The following is a 20,891-nucleotide window of genomic DNA, read 5'->3' on the forward strand; positions in this document are numbered from 1 at the left end:
GGAGGTGCAGGATCAGAGAGTCTCCACTCTTGGAAGGTCCTGGATTCTGACTTTTTTCCCCCTAGCCTCCTGGATCTTCCAGAATTGTCACATCTTTCAGATAGGCAAACACCCCCAGAGCAAAAAAAAGGTCTTCAGTGCTAGGCTCACATCTCTGCATTTCTGTGTTCTCTCAGATCTTAGCCTGGTAATTCTATATCTGGTTAGCATTTTGATGATTTTTTAAAGTGTTCAGAGAATAGTTTGTTCACTTTTTTAAGAAACTTTTCAAATCAGGTGGGAGGATACATTCAAATTATCTAGTCCATCAGTATCAGGAGAGAAAGTCTAGGATATTTATTGGAATTATACTAAATTTATAGGTTATTTTGTGAGAATCAGCTATCTTTATTATGCTGGGTCCTCATGAACATGAGATCTGTCTCCATTTATTTAACGTTGTTTAATAAAATTTTCTGGTTATCTCCATAAAATTATTGCATATTTTTGTTAGATTCATTTTTTTGTTGCCACAATAAATGCTAGTTTAAAAGTATATTTTATAATCATTTGTAGCTGAATAATTAAAGGTAGATGATTTCTGGGTATTCATTTGTATCAGCATCCTTGCTGAACTGTCATAAAAGTTATAAAAAGGTGTCTAGATAGATTCTCTTCAGTTCATTTGTAATCACATCATCTATGAAAAGGGAGAGTTTTTTTCCTTTCTAATCCTTATACTTTGATTTCTTCTTCCTGTCTTACTCAACTGAGCAGGACCTCCAGAACTAGAGCAAATAGAAGCAGTGATAATGGCCATTCTTGTCTTACTTATGATTTTAAAGGGACTACTGTTGGCATTTCACCATAAGTATAATGTTTCCTAGAGATTTCTGGTAGACATCCTTTATCAAGTTATCCCTTTTAGTCCTAGTTTGACAAGATTTATCATAAATGGATGTTGAATTATATAGAATGCTTCTTTTGTATCTCTTGAGATAATGATAAAAGCTTTTTCTCCTTTAATCTGGCAACATAAATAGATATTCTAATATTTAAACCAATTTTATATTACAAGAGAATCCTCACTAGGTCATGAGGCTTTAGTTTTTTTTAATTTTTTAAACTGAAGTATAGTTGGCATACAATATGATATAAGTTCCAGGGGAACAATATATTTATTCACAATTTTTAAAGGTTACACTCCATTTATAGTTATTATAAAATATTTCCTATATTCCCCATGTTGTATAATATATCCTTATATTTTATACATAATAGTTTGTACCTCTTAATCCCCTACCCCTATACTGTCCCTCCCCACTTCCCTCTCCCCACTGGTAACCATTAGTTTGTTCTCTGTATCTGTGAGTCTGTTTCTTTTTTGTTATATTCACTAGTTTGTCGTATTTTTAGATTCCACATATAAGTGATATCATACAGTATTTGTCTTTGTTTGTCTGATTTACTTCACTTAGCATAATGTCCTCCAAGTCCATCCATGTTGCTGCAAATGGCAGAATTTCATTCTTTTTTATGGCTGAGCATGAGGTTTTATTTTTAATGCATTAACTTGGGATTATTCATTCAGAATTTTTGCATCTTTGAAGTATAACTGGCCTATAATTTTCCTTTCCCCTACTGCCCTTGTCTGGTTGGTATCAAAATTCTATTGGCCTCATAAAATATGTTGCAAATTGTTCTCTTTTTTTCTATTCTCTGTTTTAGTTTGCACAAAGTAGAGCTCAATCTGCTCCTTAAATGTTTAATGAAAGTTGTCTTTAAAATTGGAATGGTTTTTAAACTTAAGATAGATAGCTAGTGGGAAGCAGCCACATAGCACAGGGACCTTTGTGCTTTGTGACCACCTAGAGGGGTGGGATAGGGAGGGTGGGAGGGAGGGAGATGCAAGAGGGAAGAGATATGGGAACATGTATATATGTATAACTGATTCAGTTTGTTATAAAGCAGAAACTAACACACCATTGTAAAGCAATTATACTCCAGTAAAGATGTTAAAAAAAATTGGAATGGTTTTTAACTACTGATTCCATTTTTTTATCATTTAAGTCTAGCCATCTTTTTTCTGATTGTTACACATTACATTTTTTTCTAGAAAATTGTCCCTATTTCCCAAGATTTCAAATTTACTGGCTAAATCTTCTCTTTATATTCTTCATTTCTTTATCTCCCTTTGCTGCATGCTATATAATTTCTTCAGATCTGTTTTCATTTCACTAAATCCCTCTTTGGCTATGTCTAATTTGCTCTCTAACCTGTCCACTGAGGTTTTTTTTATGTCAATGACTATTTCATTTCTAGAATTTCTACTTTGTTCAAATCTATCTGGTTTTTTTTTTAAGTGACTAGATCTTTTCTCAAGTTTTTAATTCATCTTTTAATGCTTATCATTCAGAGTATGTTTTTATAGTCTCTATCACATTGTTCTAATATTGGAAGTTCTTAGGGGGAATAATCTGATTTTTGTTGACTATGCTAAAGTAGCTCATGGTGGATTATTTCTTCACATGTTTTGTAATTTTAGATCATGACCTCATGTTCATCCAGACTTTAATTATGGGAATCCTGTTGGGCCTAGGTTGAAGGCATATCCCTCCAGAGAGCTTTGAGGATTGATTTTGAGCTTGCTTCTGGCAGACACTCCAATGCAATTACTTGCCCAGCACCAATTTATTTGACTTTTGGGGGTTCACGGAGCATGCAGGTATTACAAATTCAAATTCTAAACATGTTCAAAGACAGGCTCATGTTTACTAATTCTCAAGGGAAACTACAAATCTTTCAGTTCCCAGGCTCAGATAGAGCCCATTCTTTGTCACCTCCATATAAGAATATATCCTTTCCAAATCAAACTTTTCTCAAACATATAGCCTTTCAAGGGTTCTGGCTTTCTCCTGGGGACAACTCAGCTCCGACTCCCAGCCTGAAATAGTCCCAAGACTTCATTTCCTTTCTCTGTATGGGCTTTAAAACTCAAGTCACTAAGGAATATAACAAAAAAGAAACAGACTCACAGACATAGAGAACCAACCCGCGGTTACCAGCGGAGAAAGGGAAAGGGGTAGGGGACTAAGAAGTACAAACTATTGGGTATAAAATAAGCTACAAGGATATATTGTACAACACAGGGAATATAGCCAATTTTTATAATAACTATAAATGGAGTATAACCTTTAAAAATTGTGAATCACTATATTGTATACCTGGAACTTATATAATATTGTATATCAACCATACTTCAATTAAAAACAAAAAACTCAAGCTACTGAGTTACCAAAACAATCAACTTCTCTACCCCAAGACTGCTACAATATCAGCTTATATGCTTACCACTCTGGTTCTCAATTCCCTTTTCATTTTTTCAACTTTCATTCTTATAAAATTTGCTATATATTTAAAATCATGTTTATTACATGTCATCCATCACTTCTAGCATTTTAAGTGGGACAGTTTTCAAGTTATCAAGACTGCCCGATTGCCAAATAGTCTCCAAAGCTATTACCTTTCTATGTCTTTTCTTGGGCACATGAAAAGATGCTCAACATCACTAATTATTAGAGAAATGCAAATCAAAACTACAATGAGGTATCACCTCACACCAGTCAGAATGGCCATTATCAAACAAATCTAGAAATAATAAATGCTGGAAAGGGTGTGGTAAAAAGGGAACCCTCTTGCACTGTTGGTGGGAATGTAAATTGATACAACCACTATGGAAAACAGTATGGAGGTTCCTTAAAAAACTAAAAATAGAACTACCCTATGACCCAGCAATCCCACTACCGGGCATATACCCTGAGAAAACCATAATTCAAAAAGAGACATGTACCACAACGTTCATTGCAGCACTATTTACAATAGCCAGGACATGGAACCAACCTAAATGTCCATCGACAGATGAATGGATAAAGAAGATGTGGCACATATATACAATGGAATACTACTCGCCATGAAAAGAAATGAAATTGAGTTATTTGTAGTGAGGTGGATGGACCTAGAGTCTGTCATACAGAGTGAAGTAAGTCAGAAAGAGAAAAACAAATACTGTATGCTAACGCATATATATGGAATCTTAAAAAAAAAATGGTACTGATGAACCTACTTGCAGGGCAGGAATAAAGAGGTAGACATAGAAAATGGACTCGAGGACATGAGGTGGGAGGGTGAAGCTGGGGTGAAGTGAGAGTAGCATTGACATATATATACTACGGAATATAAAATAGTTGGCTGGCGGGAAGCAGCAGCATAGCACAGGGAAATCGGCTCAGTGCTTTGCGATGACCTAGGGGGTGGGATAGGGAGGGTGGGAGGGAGGCTCAAGAGGGAGGGGATATGGGGACATGAGTATGCATGTGGCTGATTCGCTTTGTTGTGCAACAGAAACTAACACAGTATTGTGAAGCAGTTGAGGAGAAGCCTCAATTAGATACTGCTATTTCTTTAGCTATTTCTTATAGTTTCTCATTATCTGTGAAAAAGGTGGGAATGCCCTAGATCAAAGCTTTCTACAACTCATAGTCATTTTGAGTTGCAGAATGAAGAAGGGTAGATGACAACAGGAAGAGAGAGGCCACAAAAGTTATGATAGATTATGAGGGGATATAATGCATAATGAATATTTAAAACCAAAAATATCTTGAATTCAAAATAGTGGAAGGTCCACTGTAATCAATACTTATAGTACACAGCATAGAAAGTACAAACTCATTATGATTCCTCCTGTATAAAATATATAATTTAAACAAATCAAACATAAAGAAAATTAAGAAATAAAATGACTTCTAAAAATAGAATATCTTTTCATTGTATTTGCTGCTGTGTCTTTTTTTTTAAGTGGAAAAAAAGAAAAAGAAGTTATTTTTCAGGAAGGATTTGAAAGAAGAAAAAAATACTGATTATTTTCGTAGTTAGAAAACATATTGTTCCAGGCAGAGTAATAAACAGTTTATAATCATAAAGATTAAAGAGAAGGTTATCATGAAACACTTAAACACCATTCCATGGTGGAATGGACACAAGATGGTAAGAAAGGAGACAAGGGTGTTTTAAATAGAATGAAAACTTTGATAGAAGTTAGATTTTTAGGAGAAATTAAAGGGCTTGTAGAAGTGGACAACGTGAATAAAGGAGTATTCTGAATGTTTAAGAGGGAACAACAGAAACAGAAAGCCCATTGAAAATAAACTTGGAAAATTTGGAAATTGGAAAAGTAGCATTTGCACATTGTTCTTAAGGACAGAAACGCTCTCAATTTGTCCTGCCTTCTGCTTTTCCATTAGGATAGTGCCTATCAGCACCAACAAGGCTGCTATATGCACTGGGCAAGCAGTACTTTTCCACTTCCTCAGTAGTGGGGCAGGGGATACTAAAGATAATGCAATAGAGAAACCATTATCAAAGCAAGATGACAAACGATGAGATTACAGTCTCAGAGGCCAAGAACCCAGAACTGGGGAGACAGACAAATGATGAGAATTAAGGAGCTCTCCACAGGCTTTTACAAATGACAAGCTGGTATTTTTCTACTCTGGGTATAAAATTGATATGTACTGATGGCTTGCCCACTAATCATAGGATGGTGAACTTGAAAAGGACATTAGAGGTCATTTAGACCATTATCTCATTTCATTCAGAATACCTCTTCTCCTCTAAACCATATGACCCTCAGTTCTCCACATTTGCATATATAACGTATAGTTTATATATTTGTGTGTGCGAAGTGTTTCCTTCTAATGAATTTTATTAGACCTCAGTTGAATTACTCACTTTTAACTATACTGAGGCAATTAACCTAAGAGGGATTTGATACTGATTAGAAAGAATATGTTTCTGCCAGTTTTTTGTTTCCCAGGGACACATAAACACACATGCAACCTTACCTTAGTGAAAGCTCGGTAACATAAGCCACACACCTCCACCAGGTAGGCCAAAGTGAAGATGGCATTCTGAATTACAAAGCTGAGCAGTTTTGAAAATGGTTCCAACAAACTCTGCAATGAGATTGGGGCCAAAATAAAACCAAAATCAATTGCTGATTCTTTCATTAAAAAAATGTATTAGAGTCTAATGATACCTTAACTAATGGGATCACTCTTTCTTAATTTCAAATCTGTTGCCAGGTGGCTACTGTAGCAACCCTGTTTGTCTAACAAGAACAGAACTGAATCTTCAATCAATGGCTCAAAGAGCAGGACTTAATCATTTTATTGCTAAAAATAATCCATTTTTTCCATGTGGCATCATTTATAAACCTATGTAACTCCAATCTTATCCTCACACCCACCACCAGCAGTCAAGACTCTGTGAAGTGTGCTTTAGGATCTCCCACTCTATTTCTCTGAATCTTTAGGCATGTGTGAGTTCATCAGACCCAGCTCCTCTAGAAGCCTGTCATCTCAGGTAAGTAGCACAAACCACCCTTGCACGTAAGTACCAAAGCAGTGTTAGCTTAGATAATACACATCAGGACCCAGCTTCCTGCCAGTGTTTACCAGGAAGGCTGTCAGTTTTGGGTTCTCCATCTGAATCCCACCCATAAAGGGTCAGTTTTAGATCCTTATGCTTTAAGTCATTTAGAGACATTTATTGGGCACCTACTAAGTAGCAAGCAGAGTTACACGCTTTTGTTTCGTTTATCTCATTTAAATTTCTGATAACAATCCTGGGGAGACAGTATATTATAATAATTAATGACACAAGCTCTAGAATTTCACACCAGTGTTTGCAAACTTTAGCTCTCTGTGACCTTGAATAAGTGATTTAACCTCTCTGGACTTAATTCTCTTCCCTGTAAAATGAGGATAATAATGACCTCCATCTCAATAGTGTTGTGAGAATTAAAGAAGATAATGTATGTAAAGCACTTGGCAACAGTAAGCCTTCCATCACTGTTAGTTATGAACTGCGCCATAACTCTCTGAAGCTTTACTATCCCCATTCTTCAGCTGAGGCAGTTAAGTAGGCAAGTAACTTGCCTAAGGCCATACAGCCATTGAATGGAATTCAAACTCAAATTCCAGGGCAATTTTCCAGAGGGAGAATTGCTCTGTAGGGAAGACAGGATTTTAACTGGGCTCCAAAAGACTTTGATGCTGTGATTTCCACTACTTCTCAACCTCTATGGTCCTAACTATCTGGATTATGAAAGTAATACATGCTCAGTGTGCAAACGCAGGATCTGTAGAAAAGTACAGATAAGGAAATAAAAGTCATCCATATTCCCATCACCCAGTGATAACATTTTGATATATTTCTCTTCTTCATCACACACCAGTTTACTCAGTTGAAATCTTACACGTATATATAATACTACATTTTGTTAAGATAATAACGTACGAAATTTCCAATGCTATTTAATTCTTCATAAAGATCCATTTTAATGGCCACAAAAGTCAGATTTTATTATATATAACATCTCAATAAATATGTTTTTGCATGAAATTTGCATTTTCTTCCTTAGAATAGATTACCAGAAAAAGAATGACTAAATCAAAGAATATGTGCATTTTTGAGGTCCTTTTTCCTTATGGATACAAAAATGAATTCATTACATGATAGCTGCCTCTGAGGATAGGAATTATGTTTGTTATTTGTATTACCCGCAAAACCATGCAGTGCTTTCCATACAGAAAATCTTAGAGACACTCTAAGTGTGTGCCAATAGTATTATAGTATGTGAAGAATGAAGAATGGGGATAGTAAAGCTTCTAAGTGTGTGTCAATAGTATTATTGATTCAGTATTGTTTGCTTCGTATAAATGTTGTTGCCTTAAAACACTAATAATGAATGAACAGGGATAGGGATAGGAATATGTGTCTGGTTGATATACATCCTTATTGGTCAAAAAAAGAAACCTGAATTCAGACCTATATAGACCCTTGCTCTTTTATCTCGCAAAGCAGCATGGTAATGGGGCAATACAGTACAACAGACAAATAAAAAAGCTTGAAATCAAAGGACATAGATTCAAGTCTCAAATCTTCCAGTAACCAGCTCTGTGACCTTGGCCAAGACACTCCATCTCTCTGAGCCTGTTTCCTTATCTGTAAATGAGCAGACTAGACCAAATGATCTCTATGCAATTTTCCAGCATAAACCATGAGTCTATGCAAGCACAGTCAAGGTAAAAAGTTACAGGGGATGTGGCTTCTTGGTATATTAACTAGTAGCTACAAGCCATTGCAATACAAATTATTGCACTATTGCATATAGTGCAGCCTGGGAATGTAGCCAGGAATACGAAAGTAAATGAGCCATAGTGCTGGACTTCATAAAGCTCACAGGCTCACTGGGGAGACTTCAGTATAATGTAACTGCTCATATAGAGAGCTCTGTCAGGTATTGTGGGATCTGATATAGGAGGAAGTTGCTACAGAAAACGTGAGCCTTTATCAATTAGAATGGAATTCAGATTCTCATCTTGAAGAATGAGAAGGAGTTCACTCACCAGCAAGGGTATAAAGCCTTTCGGGCAAAGGAAATGGCCTAAGCAAAGGCAAGGAAGTATGAAATTAAATAAGATTATAAATGTACAGCAATTAGCACAATGTCTGCCATAAGGTAAGTGCTCAGCAAACAGTGGTTATTGTTTCACTGATGATAATGATGATGATTCTGAAAGTACGCAGGAAGCACAGGGATGGGACAAGTAGCCAAAGACTAACTAGGAAAGGTAGGCTTGCAAGCTAATGACGTACCTTCTTGTATGCTCCATTAAGGAATTTGGACATTATCTTAAAAGAAGGCAGAAGTTATCAAAGATTTTAAACAAGGAACCAGTGCGATGAGATCTGTGTTTGGAAGGATCATCTCGTTCATAGTATTGAGGATGAACTGGTGGACATGGCCCAGGACTAAAAGGACCAATGATATTGTAATCTATTAGAGTTCTTCATACTAGGCACTTTCAGAAGGTTGAAAGTGGCAACTACAGATTATCATACTAAGTGAAATAAGTCAGAAAGAGAAAGACAAATACCATATGATATCACTTATATGTGGAATCTAAAATATGACAGTGAATCTATCTATGAAACAGAATCAGGGACATAGAGAATAGACTGTTGGTTGCCAAGGGGTGGATGGTGGGAGAGAGATGGATTGGGAGTTTGGGATTAGCAGATGAAAACTGGTATATCTAGAATAGATAAACAACAAGGTCCTACTGTATAGCACAGAGAACTATATTCAATACCCTGTGATAAACCAAAATGGAAAATAATATGAAAAAGAACGTAATATATGTATAACTGAGTCACTTTTCCGTACAGCAGTAATTAACACAACATTGTAATTCCTATACTTCATTAAAAAATAAATTTAAAAAAAAAGGTTGAAAGTGAAGCATTCAGTATGTGATAACTATTTCTTCAGTATTGCTTGCTATATGCCTGTCTTTTTAGGTTAAAAAAATAACCAAATAACCAACTGGTTATGTTTTTCTGAAACATACATACCCTTGTGGCATTGGTAGAGGGTATCTTCAAGAGGCAAATCATAATTCTCAAACTGGAATCTAAAGAACACTATGAACAAATACAAAAAAAGTAAAAGTCAGTACTCTTCTTAACATATCTTTTGCTTCATATATTTCCTCTAAGCATTTATTTTAGGGAAAAAAAATCTGAAATATAGCTGCCTCCTTACAGTTTTCCATGCCATATATTCATGTTGAAAAAAAAAAATTCTTAGCTTTAAAAATTTCATTAAGCCATTAATTAAACAGTGTTAAACAATTAAATAATATTAATTGATATTAAATGTGCCCAATCCTAAAGAGGTCTATTAATTTGTGAAAGGTCCTGTTGAAAAAAACCTACTTAGATCAATTTAAAACCATTAGGCTTATTAGTCCAAATAAAGAACATTTCATCTGTCATTTCTCTGCTACGAAAAGATATAACAATAACCTAAGAAAAAGCAGTAAAATTCCTACAACAGAAAATCATGCCTCACAAATCAAGTAGCATATTTTGGCACAATTCCACATCAAAATGTACTTTTTAAATAACGTGTACTGGGTTTGGGGGAAAATGTTATAGCAAGAATAAGCAATGATATTATTTAACATTGTTAAATATATGAAAATAGCAGGTTACAGTGAAATCTCTGCAGCTGTGTACAATACGAACCTCTTTAAGATAGTACAAACGAAGCCAGTGTTTCTCCAAGTATGATCCCTGGACCAGCAGCACCTCTATTACCTGGAAACTAGTTGGAATGCAAATCCTCAGGTCGCACCCCTACTGAACCAGAAGTTCTCAGAATAAGGCCCAGGATTCAGATTTTTAGCAAGTCCTTCAGGGACACTGACACACACCGATGTTTGAAATCCACTTCTCTAAATTGATGAGAACAAACTACAGAAGGTCTTTCAATGGCTTAATGTTTTCCCCAGAGATTAAATACACAGCATAGGATGATCAGAGGCAGTGCCCAGACAAAATCCAGCAGGGCAAGTTTTCAGATAAATGCTGAAAGCATTTCACAAGTATCAATACCTCCTAAGGGAACCATTGGTCTATTTAATCTGCTCAATACCCATAGGAGTTGACGTGACATTTACATTACTTTAAACCAGGGGCTGAAAACCGGGTGCTCATCAGGTCCCCACAGTGACCTATGAAGGAAGTCAGGAAACATCTTAGGAAACGTGGGGAGATGAGGATTGCATTCTCAAATAACAGCTGGCTAGAGTGGAGTAGCAGCTGACCCCATTAGAAAGGACTGGTGCTCTCCAGTTCTCAGGGGTCTCAATTCTCCTTATCTCACTCCACTCCACTCATTAACCTTGCAGTCAGGGTCCCTTTGGACAGGACTGATTATTACAAATTAGGTTTACTAATTGTTTCCAGCTGGCAATACTTCCAACTAGTCCATGTTCAAGTTAAATATTTTCATTATAGCACCGCCCTACAGGCATTTGAATTTGCCATGCCTGCCCCACACCTCCTCTAAAAGTGTGTGGCTCCTAAGCAATGAATGGCCCTGAATGGCTCTCTGCTCCTAGGGAGGGTCCATGTGGTCGTGTTAAAATGCATGCACTTGAATATTTTGGTACATGACTCTTTTTGAATTATGGTTTTCTCAGGGTATATGCCCAGTAGTGGGATTGCTGGGTCGTATGGTAGTTAGATTTTTAGTTTTTTAAGGAACCTCCATACTGTTCTCCATAGTGGCTGTACCAATTCACATTCCCACCAACAGTGCAAGAGGGTTCCCTTTTCTCCACACCCTCTCCAGCATTTATTGTTTGTAGATTTTTTGATGGTGGCCATTCTGACCGGTGTGAGATGATATCTCATTGTAGTTTTGATTTGCATTTCTCTAATGATTAATGATGTTGAGCATCCTTTCATGTGTCTGTTGGCAATCTGTATATCTTCTTTGGAGAAATGTCTATTTAGGTCTTCTGCCCATTTTTGGATTAGGTTGTTTGTTTTTTTAATGTTGAGCTGCATGAGCTGCTTGTAAATTTTGGAGATTAATCCTTTGTCAGTTGCTTCATGGACTTGAGGATACGGGGAGGGGGAAGGGTAAGCTGGGACGAAGTGAGAGAGTGGCATGGACATATATACACTACAAAACATAAAATAGATAGCTAGTGGGAAGCAGCCGCATAGCACAGGAAGATCAGCTCGGTGCTTTGTGACCACCTAGAGGGGTGGGATAGGGAGGGTGGGAGGGAGGGAGATGCAAGAGGGAAGAGATATGGGGACATATGTATATGTATAACTGATTCACTTTGTTATAAAGCAGAAACTAACACACCATTGTAAAGCAATTATACTCCAATAAAGATGTTAAAAAATGCATGCACTTGACTTCCTAAGTGTATATGTACAATAGCTATGTACATACATAGTTTCAAAGTACCAATTCTCTTTGCTTGGATTTATTCAACTACTCTAGATTTCTGGATAGACAAGAATCACAGGATGTGAGAGATGGCAAAGATCTCAGTATTCCTGCGTCTTACAGTAATTTCAGACTCAAAGAAACCAGCATACACCAAGGTAAGGGTCCCTGAATTATCATCCTTACAGACCTTATTTGGGGGTCGCATTTTCCAAATTTGCCAATTTGGGAAAAGGTATTATCAGAGGTGGTTGGTCTTTTAAAAACATTTTACATATATGTAATATTCATTTCAGAAGTAGTGCTGCCAACGTGTAACTTCACTTGTCAGATCCAGTTTTGCTGCAAGTTGAATATTTTTATCTGTGACCTGGATAAAGCACAAAAAGCTTGTGGAACCAATGAGGTTCAAAGACACAGCAATGGCCACTCCCAGCTACCTCCCTTCTCCCTGCTATAGAGACCTGAGTGCCTCTAATTCACCCTTGTTCTAGAAGGACTCTAGGAGTCTGCTAGTGAAAGGACACTGGATTGGGAGTCAGAAGACTTGAGTTCTAATCTTTACACTGCCACTATCTCTCTGAATTTGCAGATCTCCATCTGGAAAATGGGAGCATTGGAAAGGATGGTTTTTATGGGTCTCTTCCAGTTTTGACAGTATAGGATTCTGGTTTTGCATTTAATGGGCTCATATGGAAAATGTTCCTTAGGCTACCAGATTTCTAGCTAGGTAATTTTGTGTGTATTCTTGGAGGGCGGTGTGGCGTTGGGCAGGGGCTGGGGGAGGGAGGAGGGGGAGGAGGGGTAAAGTTGTCAAATAGAAAAATATCATCTTGGTCTTTTAAGTACTTTATTCACACACACAGAAGCAATCACTTCCCTTTAGATAATGCTGTAAAATTGAAGCCTTACATTATATATGTCTGGTCTCCTTTTAGATGAAACTATTATGCTTTTATTTAATATCCTTTTGAGAAAAATTTCTAGATGAACACAATCTACTAACGTCTTCCTGAACTTTTTTATGTTTTACTCAACCGGAAACATGAAATCACTAAGTCAAAAGGTCCACTGCATATTACTGTCAATCTGTAACATTTGAAGGAAAACCTAAATAACATTCTCTACTCTGTGGCTAAAAGAGACTCCTTATAGCCCTTTATGAAACATTCAATCACCCAAGACCCAGATGATCTGCAAACAATAAGGAAGTAATTTAAAATGAAATCCTGGGCTCAGCTTACCTTCAGAGGCAAAACACAAGGTAGCTTGGCAAAAAAAGTCTGAAACTGGTTGCTGATGATTGCCCAGAGGCTACTAGGAGAATCCATGGGCAAAGCTTCCATGAAGGTAGCAATGTTTTCCAAACAGCGTATCATAGCACCCCCTGCTGGTAAATTCTTTTTGTTATTTAGACCCTAAAAACACAAAGCATAGGCCATCAACTGCTGAAACTGTGGGAATTCATACAGCTATTTGGCGAAGATCAGTTTTTAAAAATCATATATTCGCACTATAAACACGTGTTGTGTGCCTGCTATAAAGGCTAATCATTGTAACTTCAGGAATACAGGGAAAAATGGACGAGTCCACACAAAGTTGGGGGGGAAACTGTGATCTCTGACTCAGTGAGAAAGGGTGACATGTGAACAGGAAATTAGAAACACCTTTTAAGGATCTACAATTGGTGTGGTTAGGTGTCAAGAAACGCAGTGAATGATGCTTGTTGGCAACTCCACCGGCCAAAGACTGAGGATGACTACTATAGCAACAGCAAAGTCCCTACGGCAATCTGCCAACCCTCCAAGCTAACCGAGCAAAGCTAATGAGCAGAGGACAGGAGACAGACTCCAAGTAAAGCGATACAGCGAATAAGCCGTAGAGGTGAGAAGCAGCTTCAAGTCTCATGATACAGAAAATAAGCAGACCTCGAACCCAGATCCTGTGATACACAAACAAACAGTGAAGCTGAAACCTGAATCCAAGTCTCGTGATGCGATGCACACGGATCTGCGCACCACCCATTCTGAAAGCTGGAGAGTTTTGTGGAGGTGAGTGTTCCACGCCTGGCATCCACCTCTTAGCGAAGGGGTCCAGAGACTTCAAGTAAATTCTAAGTCCGCACTAAACAGCAGTGTCCAACCGACACTATTCTATGTGTTGGCAATTTTCATTTTTTTAATTTTTTAATGTTAAATTACTTAAAATTTAATTTAAAATTTAATACTTAAATTAAATGACTTTGAATTTCTTCCTCAGCAGTGATTTCGGCAGGGGCTCAGAGTGCCGAGAAAGCAAACCTACCTCCAAGAGCTGACTGAGGACAGCAACAGAGCTCAGTTCATTGAAGTCCATCAGAGACGTGGCCAAGGTCCGTAAAAAAGTCCCATCTGGAAAGACAACCATCAGATTTAGTAGCATTTGGGTTTCAGCGACTAGCCACGTCTGTGGTGTCTGGATTCCCCATGGATGAATTACCTTTGATAGTGCTCTGGAACAGCTGCGGGAAGATGCCATTGGGAGCCAGTTGATGGAAGATACAGCGCAGGAACTGCTTGGCCACCCCCGCTGCATTGCCGGGGAGCATCATGCTGGCGTTGACCAGGGAGAGAAAACACAAGGAATCTTGGAGCAACCAGCATGAGTTCAGGTATATATTTACTTATTTATTCACATACACATCAGTCCTCTTATGGAATATCCCACTGTCATTTTCATTAGCAAGATGAAATATTCTAGTCACATGGAATCCCTGTTAACGATACGTTTTTAGAAAGAGGGAACCAGGTAATGTCAGAGTTGGTCTCAGGCTAATTCCAGCCACCCCACTGTACAGATGAGGGCTCCCAGTCAGAGAGAAAAGGTGACCTACAAAGGCTACAAGTCCAGAGAATGGCAGAGTCAGGACTAGAATCCAGGATGGGGATTATCAGCAAGATCCTCTCAGAAAGTGGCGTTGGCTAAGAGAGAGAGCCCCTCTGAGGGAAAATGCAGGAGGGAGATGTCCATTCCTACTGGAAGATCTGGGAAGTTTTCTTGGGGCATCTGAGCTGCTACTTGTAAAAAGGTTAGGACTTTGATATGTGCAGTTTTCCCCTTTACCCTCTGCACTACCAACTGCATGTCAAAACAGGGAGCCAAGAGATGATTATTTGGCCTTTCCCCTTAGACCAAAGTATCAGAAAGGACGTTCCCAGAGGTGATTGTAGCTGAGTTGCTGAAAAGAAGAAGGAGGAAATCAAAGAGCCCAGCGGGGTAACTAGTAAAAAATCCGTCTTGTCTAATTGTTTCTTTCTGCCTTGTCTACCCTGATATGCTGGCTCAAACTTATAGGTCAAAAATGTTCTTCAGGAGGAAATGACACCAAACTCTCACAAACTCTTTCGAAAATTAGAAAAGGAGGGAACCCTTCCCAGTGTATTTTATGAGGCCCTAAAACTAAAATCAGATAAAGCATTACAAATAAAACAAAACAAAAACCAAGAAGGAACAAAATGAAAAGAAAAAGGACAGACCAATAGTCCTCATGGACATTGACTCCAACTGTAGATAAAAAGGATGATTGACCATGACCAAATAGAGTTTATCCCAGGAATGTAAGAATCACTTAATATTCAAAACCCAATCAATGCAATTCAATATCTTAAAGAATAAAGGGTAAAAACCATAGTTATTTCAATAGATAACAGAAAGCGCATTTGATAAAATTCAACATGCATTCATAAAAAACTCTCAGCAAACTAGAAATAGAAGGAACTATCCTCAGTCTGGTAAAGGGCACCTATGAAAACCTATAGCAAACATAATTAATGGTGAGACATTAAATGATTGTCTTGTAAGAGCAGGAACAAGGCAAGGGTGCTCATTCACATCTTTACTTTTACACTGGAGGCCCTAGCCAATGCAAGAGAGTAACAAAAAAATAAAAGGCATAAAAATCAGAAAGAGGTGAAACTGTCACTATTTACAGACGATATGACTTTCTACATACAATTGCCTTTACATTCTAAGGAATCTAAAAGACAGCTACTACAACTAATAAGTGAATTTAGTTTATTACATTACAATATTAATACAAAAATTGTATATCTGTATATCAGCAGCAAAAAGTTAGAAAACCAAAATGTTTTAAATTTCATTTACATTGGCATTAAAAACCCAAAATTCCTGGGAATAAATTTAACAAAAGCTATGCAAGATCTCTACAATGAAAGCCATAAAACATTGCTGAGAGAAACAAAGACCAAATGAAATGACGATAGACACCATGTTTATTAATTGAAAGACTCAATATTTTTATGATATCATTTATCCCCAAACTGACTTAGAGTCTGAATACAATCCTAGGAGGCTTTCCCCCACAGATTGAGAAGATTTTTCTACAATTTATATGGAAATGTAAGGAATCTAGAATATCCAAATCAACCTTCTTTTAAAGGATGACCAAAGTTGGAGAACTCACAATGACTTCAAGACCTACTATACGGCTACAGTAATCGAGGCTACAGTAATCGAGACAGCGCGGCGCCAGCACAAGGATCAACATATAGATCAGTGAGGCAGGACAGAGAGCCTAGAAACAGACTGAACCTAATACGGTTATCTGATTTTAACAGACACCAAAGGGATCCAATGGGGAAAGGGAAAGTCTTTTTTTTTTTTTAATGGTGCTGAAATAACTAAGGTATTCACATGGATAAAATGGAACTTCAGCCCCTACCTCACACCATACATAAAAATTAATTTGAGATGGATCATGTAAATGCTAAATATAAATGCTAATACCATAAAACTTCTATTGGGAGACATTGGAAAATATATTCTTGACTTAAGGATAGGCAAAGGTTCCTTAGATAAACAATAAGAAGGAATAGTCATAAGTTGTTTTAAAATTTTAAAACATTAGACTTCATCTAAGTTAAAAACTTCTCATCAGAGCTTCCCTGGTGGCCCAGTGGTTAAGAATCTGCCTGCCAATGCAGGGGACACAGGTTCGAGCCCTGGTCCGGGACCACATGCCATGGAGCAACTAAGCCCATGGGCTGCAACTACTGAGCGTGCGCTCTAGAGCCCGTGAGCCACAACTACTGAGCCCGCGTGCCACAACTACTGAAGCCTGTGTGCCTAGAACCCGTGCTCTGCAACAAGAGAAGCCACCGCAATGAGAAGCCCACACGCCGCAACTAGAGAAAACCCGAGCACAGCAACGAAGACCCAACGCAGCCAAATAAATAAATAAATTTATTTTTAAAAAAAAAGTATTTGTTGACTGAAATGAGTGAATGCAGGATTGAATAAATGAAAGTGTGAAGAGAAAATGAACGAGTGCTCTCTGGAGCTGCAACTGAACCTAACCATATTCCTCCCGTGGTAAACACTCTAGTGTTTTAGAAATGGATGAACATGCACAGGGGACAAAAAGAAAGTGAGATTTGAGCTCATTTTAGGACCTTACCTTTCTGCTTGATTAGAAAAAGTTGTGCTGGATGCCAATCTAGGAAATAAAGTAAACAGAGTCACATGAGTATCTTAGGGTTTCATGATGAAATGCATGAGTACTGTATGCCGCACTGCAGCTCCCATTTAGATGGGGGACATGTAAAACCATTGACAATTCCTTTGACCAGGGACAGAGGATCCACTCAGGGGTCAATCTCCAGGGTTCAATTTAATCTAGTTTCTGAAATCTGCTTTCTGCATCAAATATTTCCATGGAGATGCATACAATTGAGTTAGTTGAATAGCACCCAGTCAATCTACAAATATGTCCTTTGCAGCCAGGTTAGACAGATAACAGAACAGTATTTGACCCAGTCCATCCCCATATTAACTCAACTCAAAATTCATTTCTTTGTATACAACCTCTGAAACCTCACCACAAACAAACCACAAACTGTAAAAGCCTCTGTAAGATAGCAAAATAGGTAACGGGTATTTGTCAGCTAATCATTGGGTTGAAATGACATATTGAAAAGAGAAATGTATTAGGTTAAGTAATCAATATATAACATGTAATTTTTGAAAAATATAATTATATGGTTCTATATGCATGGAAATATTCTAGATGTATAGAAAGAAAAAGAATGTAATAAATTCGTGGGTTTAGAAAAACACGTCTTGATCAGTGAGATACTGAAGAAACAAACAAGGAGAATGCTAAAAATTTATTTACTTAAGACCACAACAGTGAATCGAGTCAAGAATGCATTTGGACAGGAATAGAGGGTCCAGCACCAGTAACACCAGACATGATTCCCAGTTTCTTTGGTTATGGCCTCTCTCATACTAGTGACACTACAATGAATAGATAAGCATTGGCAAATGAAATAAACAGTAATTAAGGGTGCAGCCAATGTGATCTTGAAGGCTGCATCTAGAAAAAGGGGTGGGTAAATGTTAAGAGATCTAAGTAGAAAGCAAAATATGAAATCATATGGAAAGCCTTGGGTGATAAATGAAAGGATGTGCTGAACTTACACACTCTTAGAACATGCTGGAAATAGTTCCTGTGGGATTAGAATAAACTTACGTGTTCGTAAATCCACGTTGCCTCACTTGGAATTGAGGTATGCAAGGAAAGCCTGAATCAGGTGACTACTGAATCTGCCTTCTTGGTAGGTTTGGTTGCTAAGAATTGGGCAGCTTGCTTTAATGCTCTCCCTGTCTCTTGCTAGTCTGCCCAAAGGAGGTACAGATTTAACGATTTTTATATGTAAGTATGTAAAAATGTATCTCTATTGTTTTTCCTTTGCTTTTCTTCAAAACTTGTTTGTTTCCATCCTAAGAATTGGCAATGCTTGAACATGATTTATTCTCCCTTATGTTAAAACAAAATAAAAACCCCTCTATGTATCTATTACAACTTAGATCAGCTATTTCAAGGAGATGGTAACAGACCAGAACAATAATTCTGTCTGTTCTAAAACTGAAAAGTATTGACAGTAGGAATCGAGACCTTGCATTAATAAAAAACTTTCAATTACGCAAGTATTGCTGATAGCTGGTATAACATTTATTCCACATTTATTATGATTAGGTTAAATCAAGGGCTTAATTCATCTTTTCTTACCTATCTCCCTGTGTTCATCACTTACTTTACACATTGGCTATTTCTAAGTATTAGAGGTGGAATAGTTATACCAAGTCTGACTGCATACTAAGGATACACACACCTAAGGATACTACAGAAAAATTTGGGGAAGGGGGGATAAGGGAGTCACATACTTCTGGGCTTGAGGGGTTTTTAATGCTTCCCTGTTTGTCTTTAACTTGAAATCATCATTTTTTTCATTAAAAAGATTAAATTTTAGCTCCATCAAGATTCATTCTCTTTCCTCCATCGAATACCAGGAGTTTGCAGAATCCAGGTTTTTTCTCCAACCTCCTCCATAGAGACCTTCCCTAAGAAATCATTTCCATCCTGAACTCCCATAGCACTCACCACACATATCGCTCATGAATACAGCTCTTAATCATGTCCCAGCTTTTATGGCTACTCAGTTATTCCACACATCCCTGTCCTCTTCGACAACTAGGCCATAGAGCACTTGAGGGCAAGAGCTAGGTGTAATGGCTGCATCCTAAAGCACCCAGCTCTGTGCTAATAGCACAGACAGGAAACTTAACACACTCACGGGGCGTTAACTCAGTCCTCTCCTATACGCTGTGTATGCTAGGACTACAATTTGTTACTGAATTTGAACTTTACTTATATCCACGAAGTACATCACTTTTCTTCTAATGTCCTATCTTACTAAATGGAATTTTCTTAACATGAAAATTCTCAAAGCAGCTAAGTTTTAATCAGTCAGGCTGAAGGCTCTGTTCCCAAAATGAGTGCATCTTTCCTTTTTCTGAGTCAGAAGTATAAAACTACTATACTTCCATTTATCCCTTCACGTGACGATGCCGCAAGTTGCATAATTAAGTGAGCCACCCTGATTACAAGTGCCTAGAGAACCCATCTTAAAACAGGTAAAGTGAAGGACTTCCCTGGTGGCACAGTGGTTAGGACTCCACGCTCCCAAAGCAGGGAGCCTGGGTTTGATCCCTGGTAGGGGAACTAGATCCCACATGCATGCCACAACTAAGAGATTGCATGCCACAACTAAGGAGGCTGCCTGCAGCAACAAAGACCTGCTACAACCAAATAAATAAATAAATATTTTTTTAAAAAACAGGTAAAGAAAGATAATAATAATATCTAAAAGTTACAAAGTGTTTAGTGTGAATTATGCACAGTTCTGAGCACTGTAACATACACTGGCTCACACAGTATTTAATAGAGAACAACAAACAGTAGGGTTTTCTTAGTGCAGTTTCCTCTAGCTCCACTCTGACATTGTGACTCATGACCCTACATGGCTGTAGAATTCAACCAAAAGTTTGGTACATTCAGTTTGTGCAATTAGTCTGAGTTGATCCCACAAATATCAAGCATCTGTAAGGTTACAAAATGTTTCCCTTTTGAATTGGCAGTTTTTATTTAAGGATACAGATTGAGTAAGGCTCCTTCCTACCAAACAAAACAGAAGCTGACATTCACCTTCCCACAGACTGCATGATATCCAGCAACAACGGGGCTGCCAAGTCTGGGCTTAAGTGAATGAATGTGGAGAGGACCACAATGGCCAGCCCAAGGGTTTCCTCATCATACTCTTCAAGAATGGCCCCACAGTCATGGCATCTGCAAAGAAAACAGAGGAATGCTTTCCGTGAAAGCCGACAGTGGTTTCAAGGTGTAAGTACATGCAGCCATTTTTGGTGAGTCTTGGAAAAGTCCCCAAAAGGAGGTCAGCGGTCCGATTCTAACAATAAATAGAAAACTCCAGCACCACCATCACCTTAGACACAGAAATAGCACACACACCAGAGATCAGGAAGGTTCCGTGGATCACTGAAAATGGTCTTTCAACTCATTACTGTCTGGCCTTTACACGAATTAGTGCTCCATTTTACAATGAGCGCCAATTGGACTAATAGTTTGAAGCTTCTGGTTGAAGGATTTTCTGCATGTGAAATTATTTCTGGGGAT

At 37.9% G+C, this 20,891-nt stretch overlaps 1 protein-coding gene across 4 annotated transcripts in view; it reads right to left on the reverse strand.

Annotated features, from left to right (window-relative positions):
• Positions 1-20,891, reverse strand: part of UNC79 (unc-79 homolog, NALCN channel complex subunit) — a gene marked incomplete at both ends in the record, with an annotated part of 200,721 nt that overhangs the window by 33,873 nt on the left and 145,957 nt on the right. For all 4 annotated transcript variants that reach the window (XM_082681877.1, XM_082681876.1, XM_082681874.1 and 1 more), the window contains 7 exons: positions 5,880-5,990; positions 9,457-9,525; positions 13,102-13,275; positions 14,162-14,247; positions 14,336-14,448; positions 17,313-17,351; positions 20,403-20,543. In XM_082681877.1, coding sequence (XP_082538003.1) covers positions 5,880-5,990; positions 9,457-9,525; positions 13,102-13,275; positions 14,162-14,247; positions 14,336-14,448; positions 17,313-17,351; positions 20,403-20,543 — 733 coding nt within the window. The remainder of the gene's footprint in view (positions 1-5,879; positions 5,991-9,456; positions 9,526-13,101; positions 13,276-14,161; positions 14,248-14,335; positions 14,449-17,312; positions 17,352-20,402; positions 20,544-20,891) is intronic.

Source organism: Grampus griseus (genome assembly GCF_964374135.1).
Source record: "Grampus griseus genome assembly, chromosome: 2".
NCBI classification, from domain to species: Eukaryota; Metazoa; Chordata; class Mammalia; order Artiodactyla; family Delphinidae; genus Grampus; species Grampus griseus.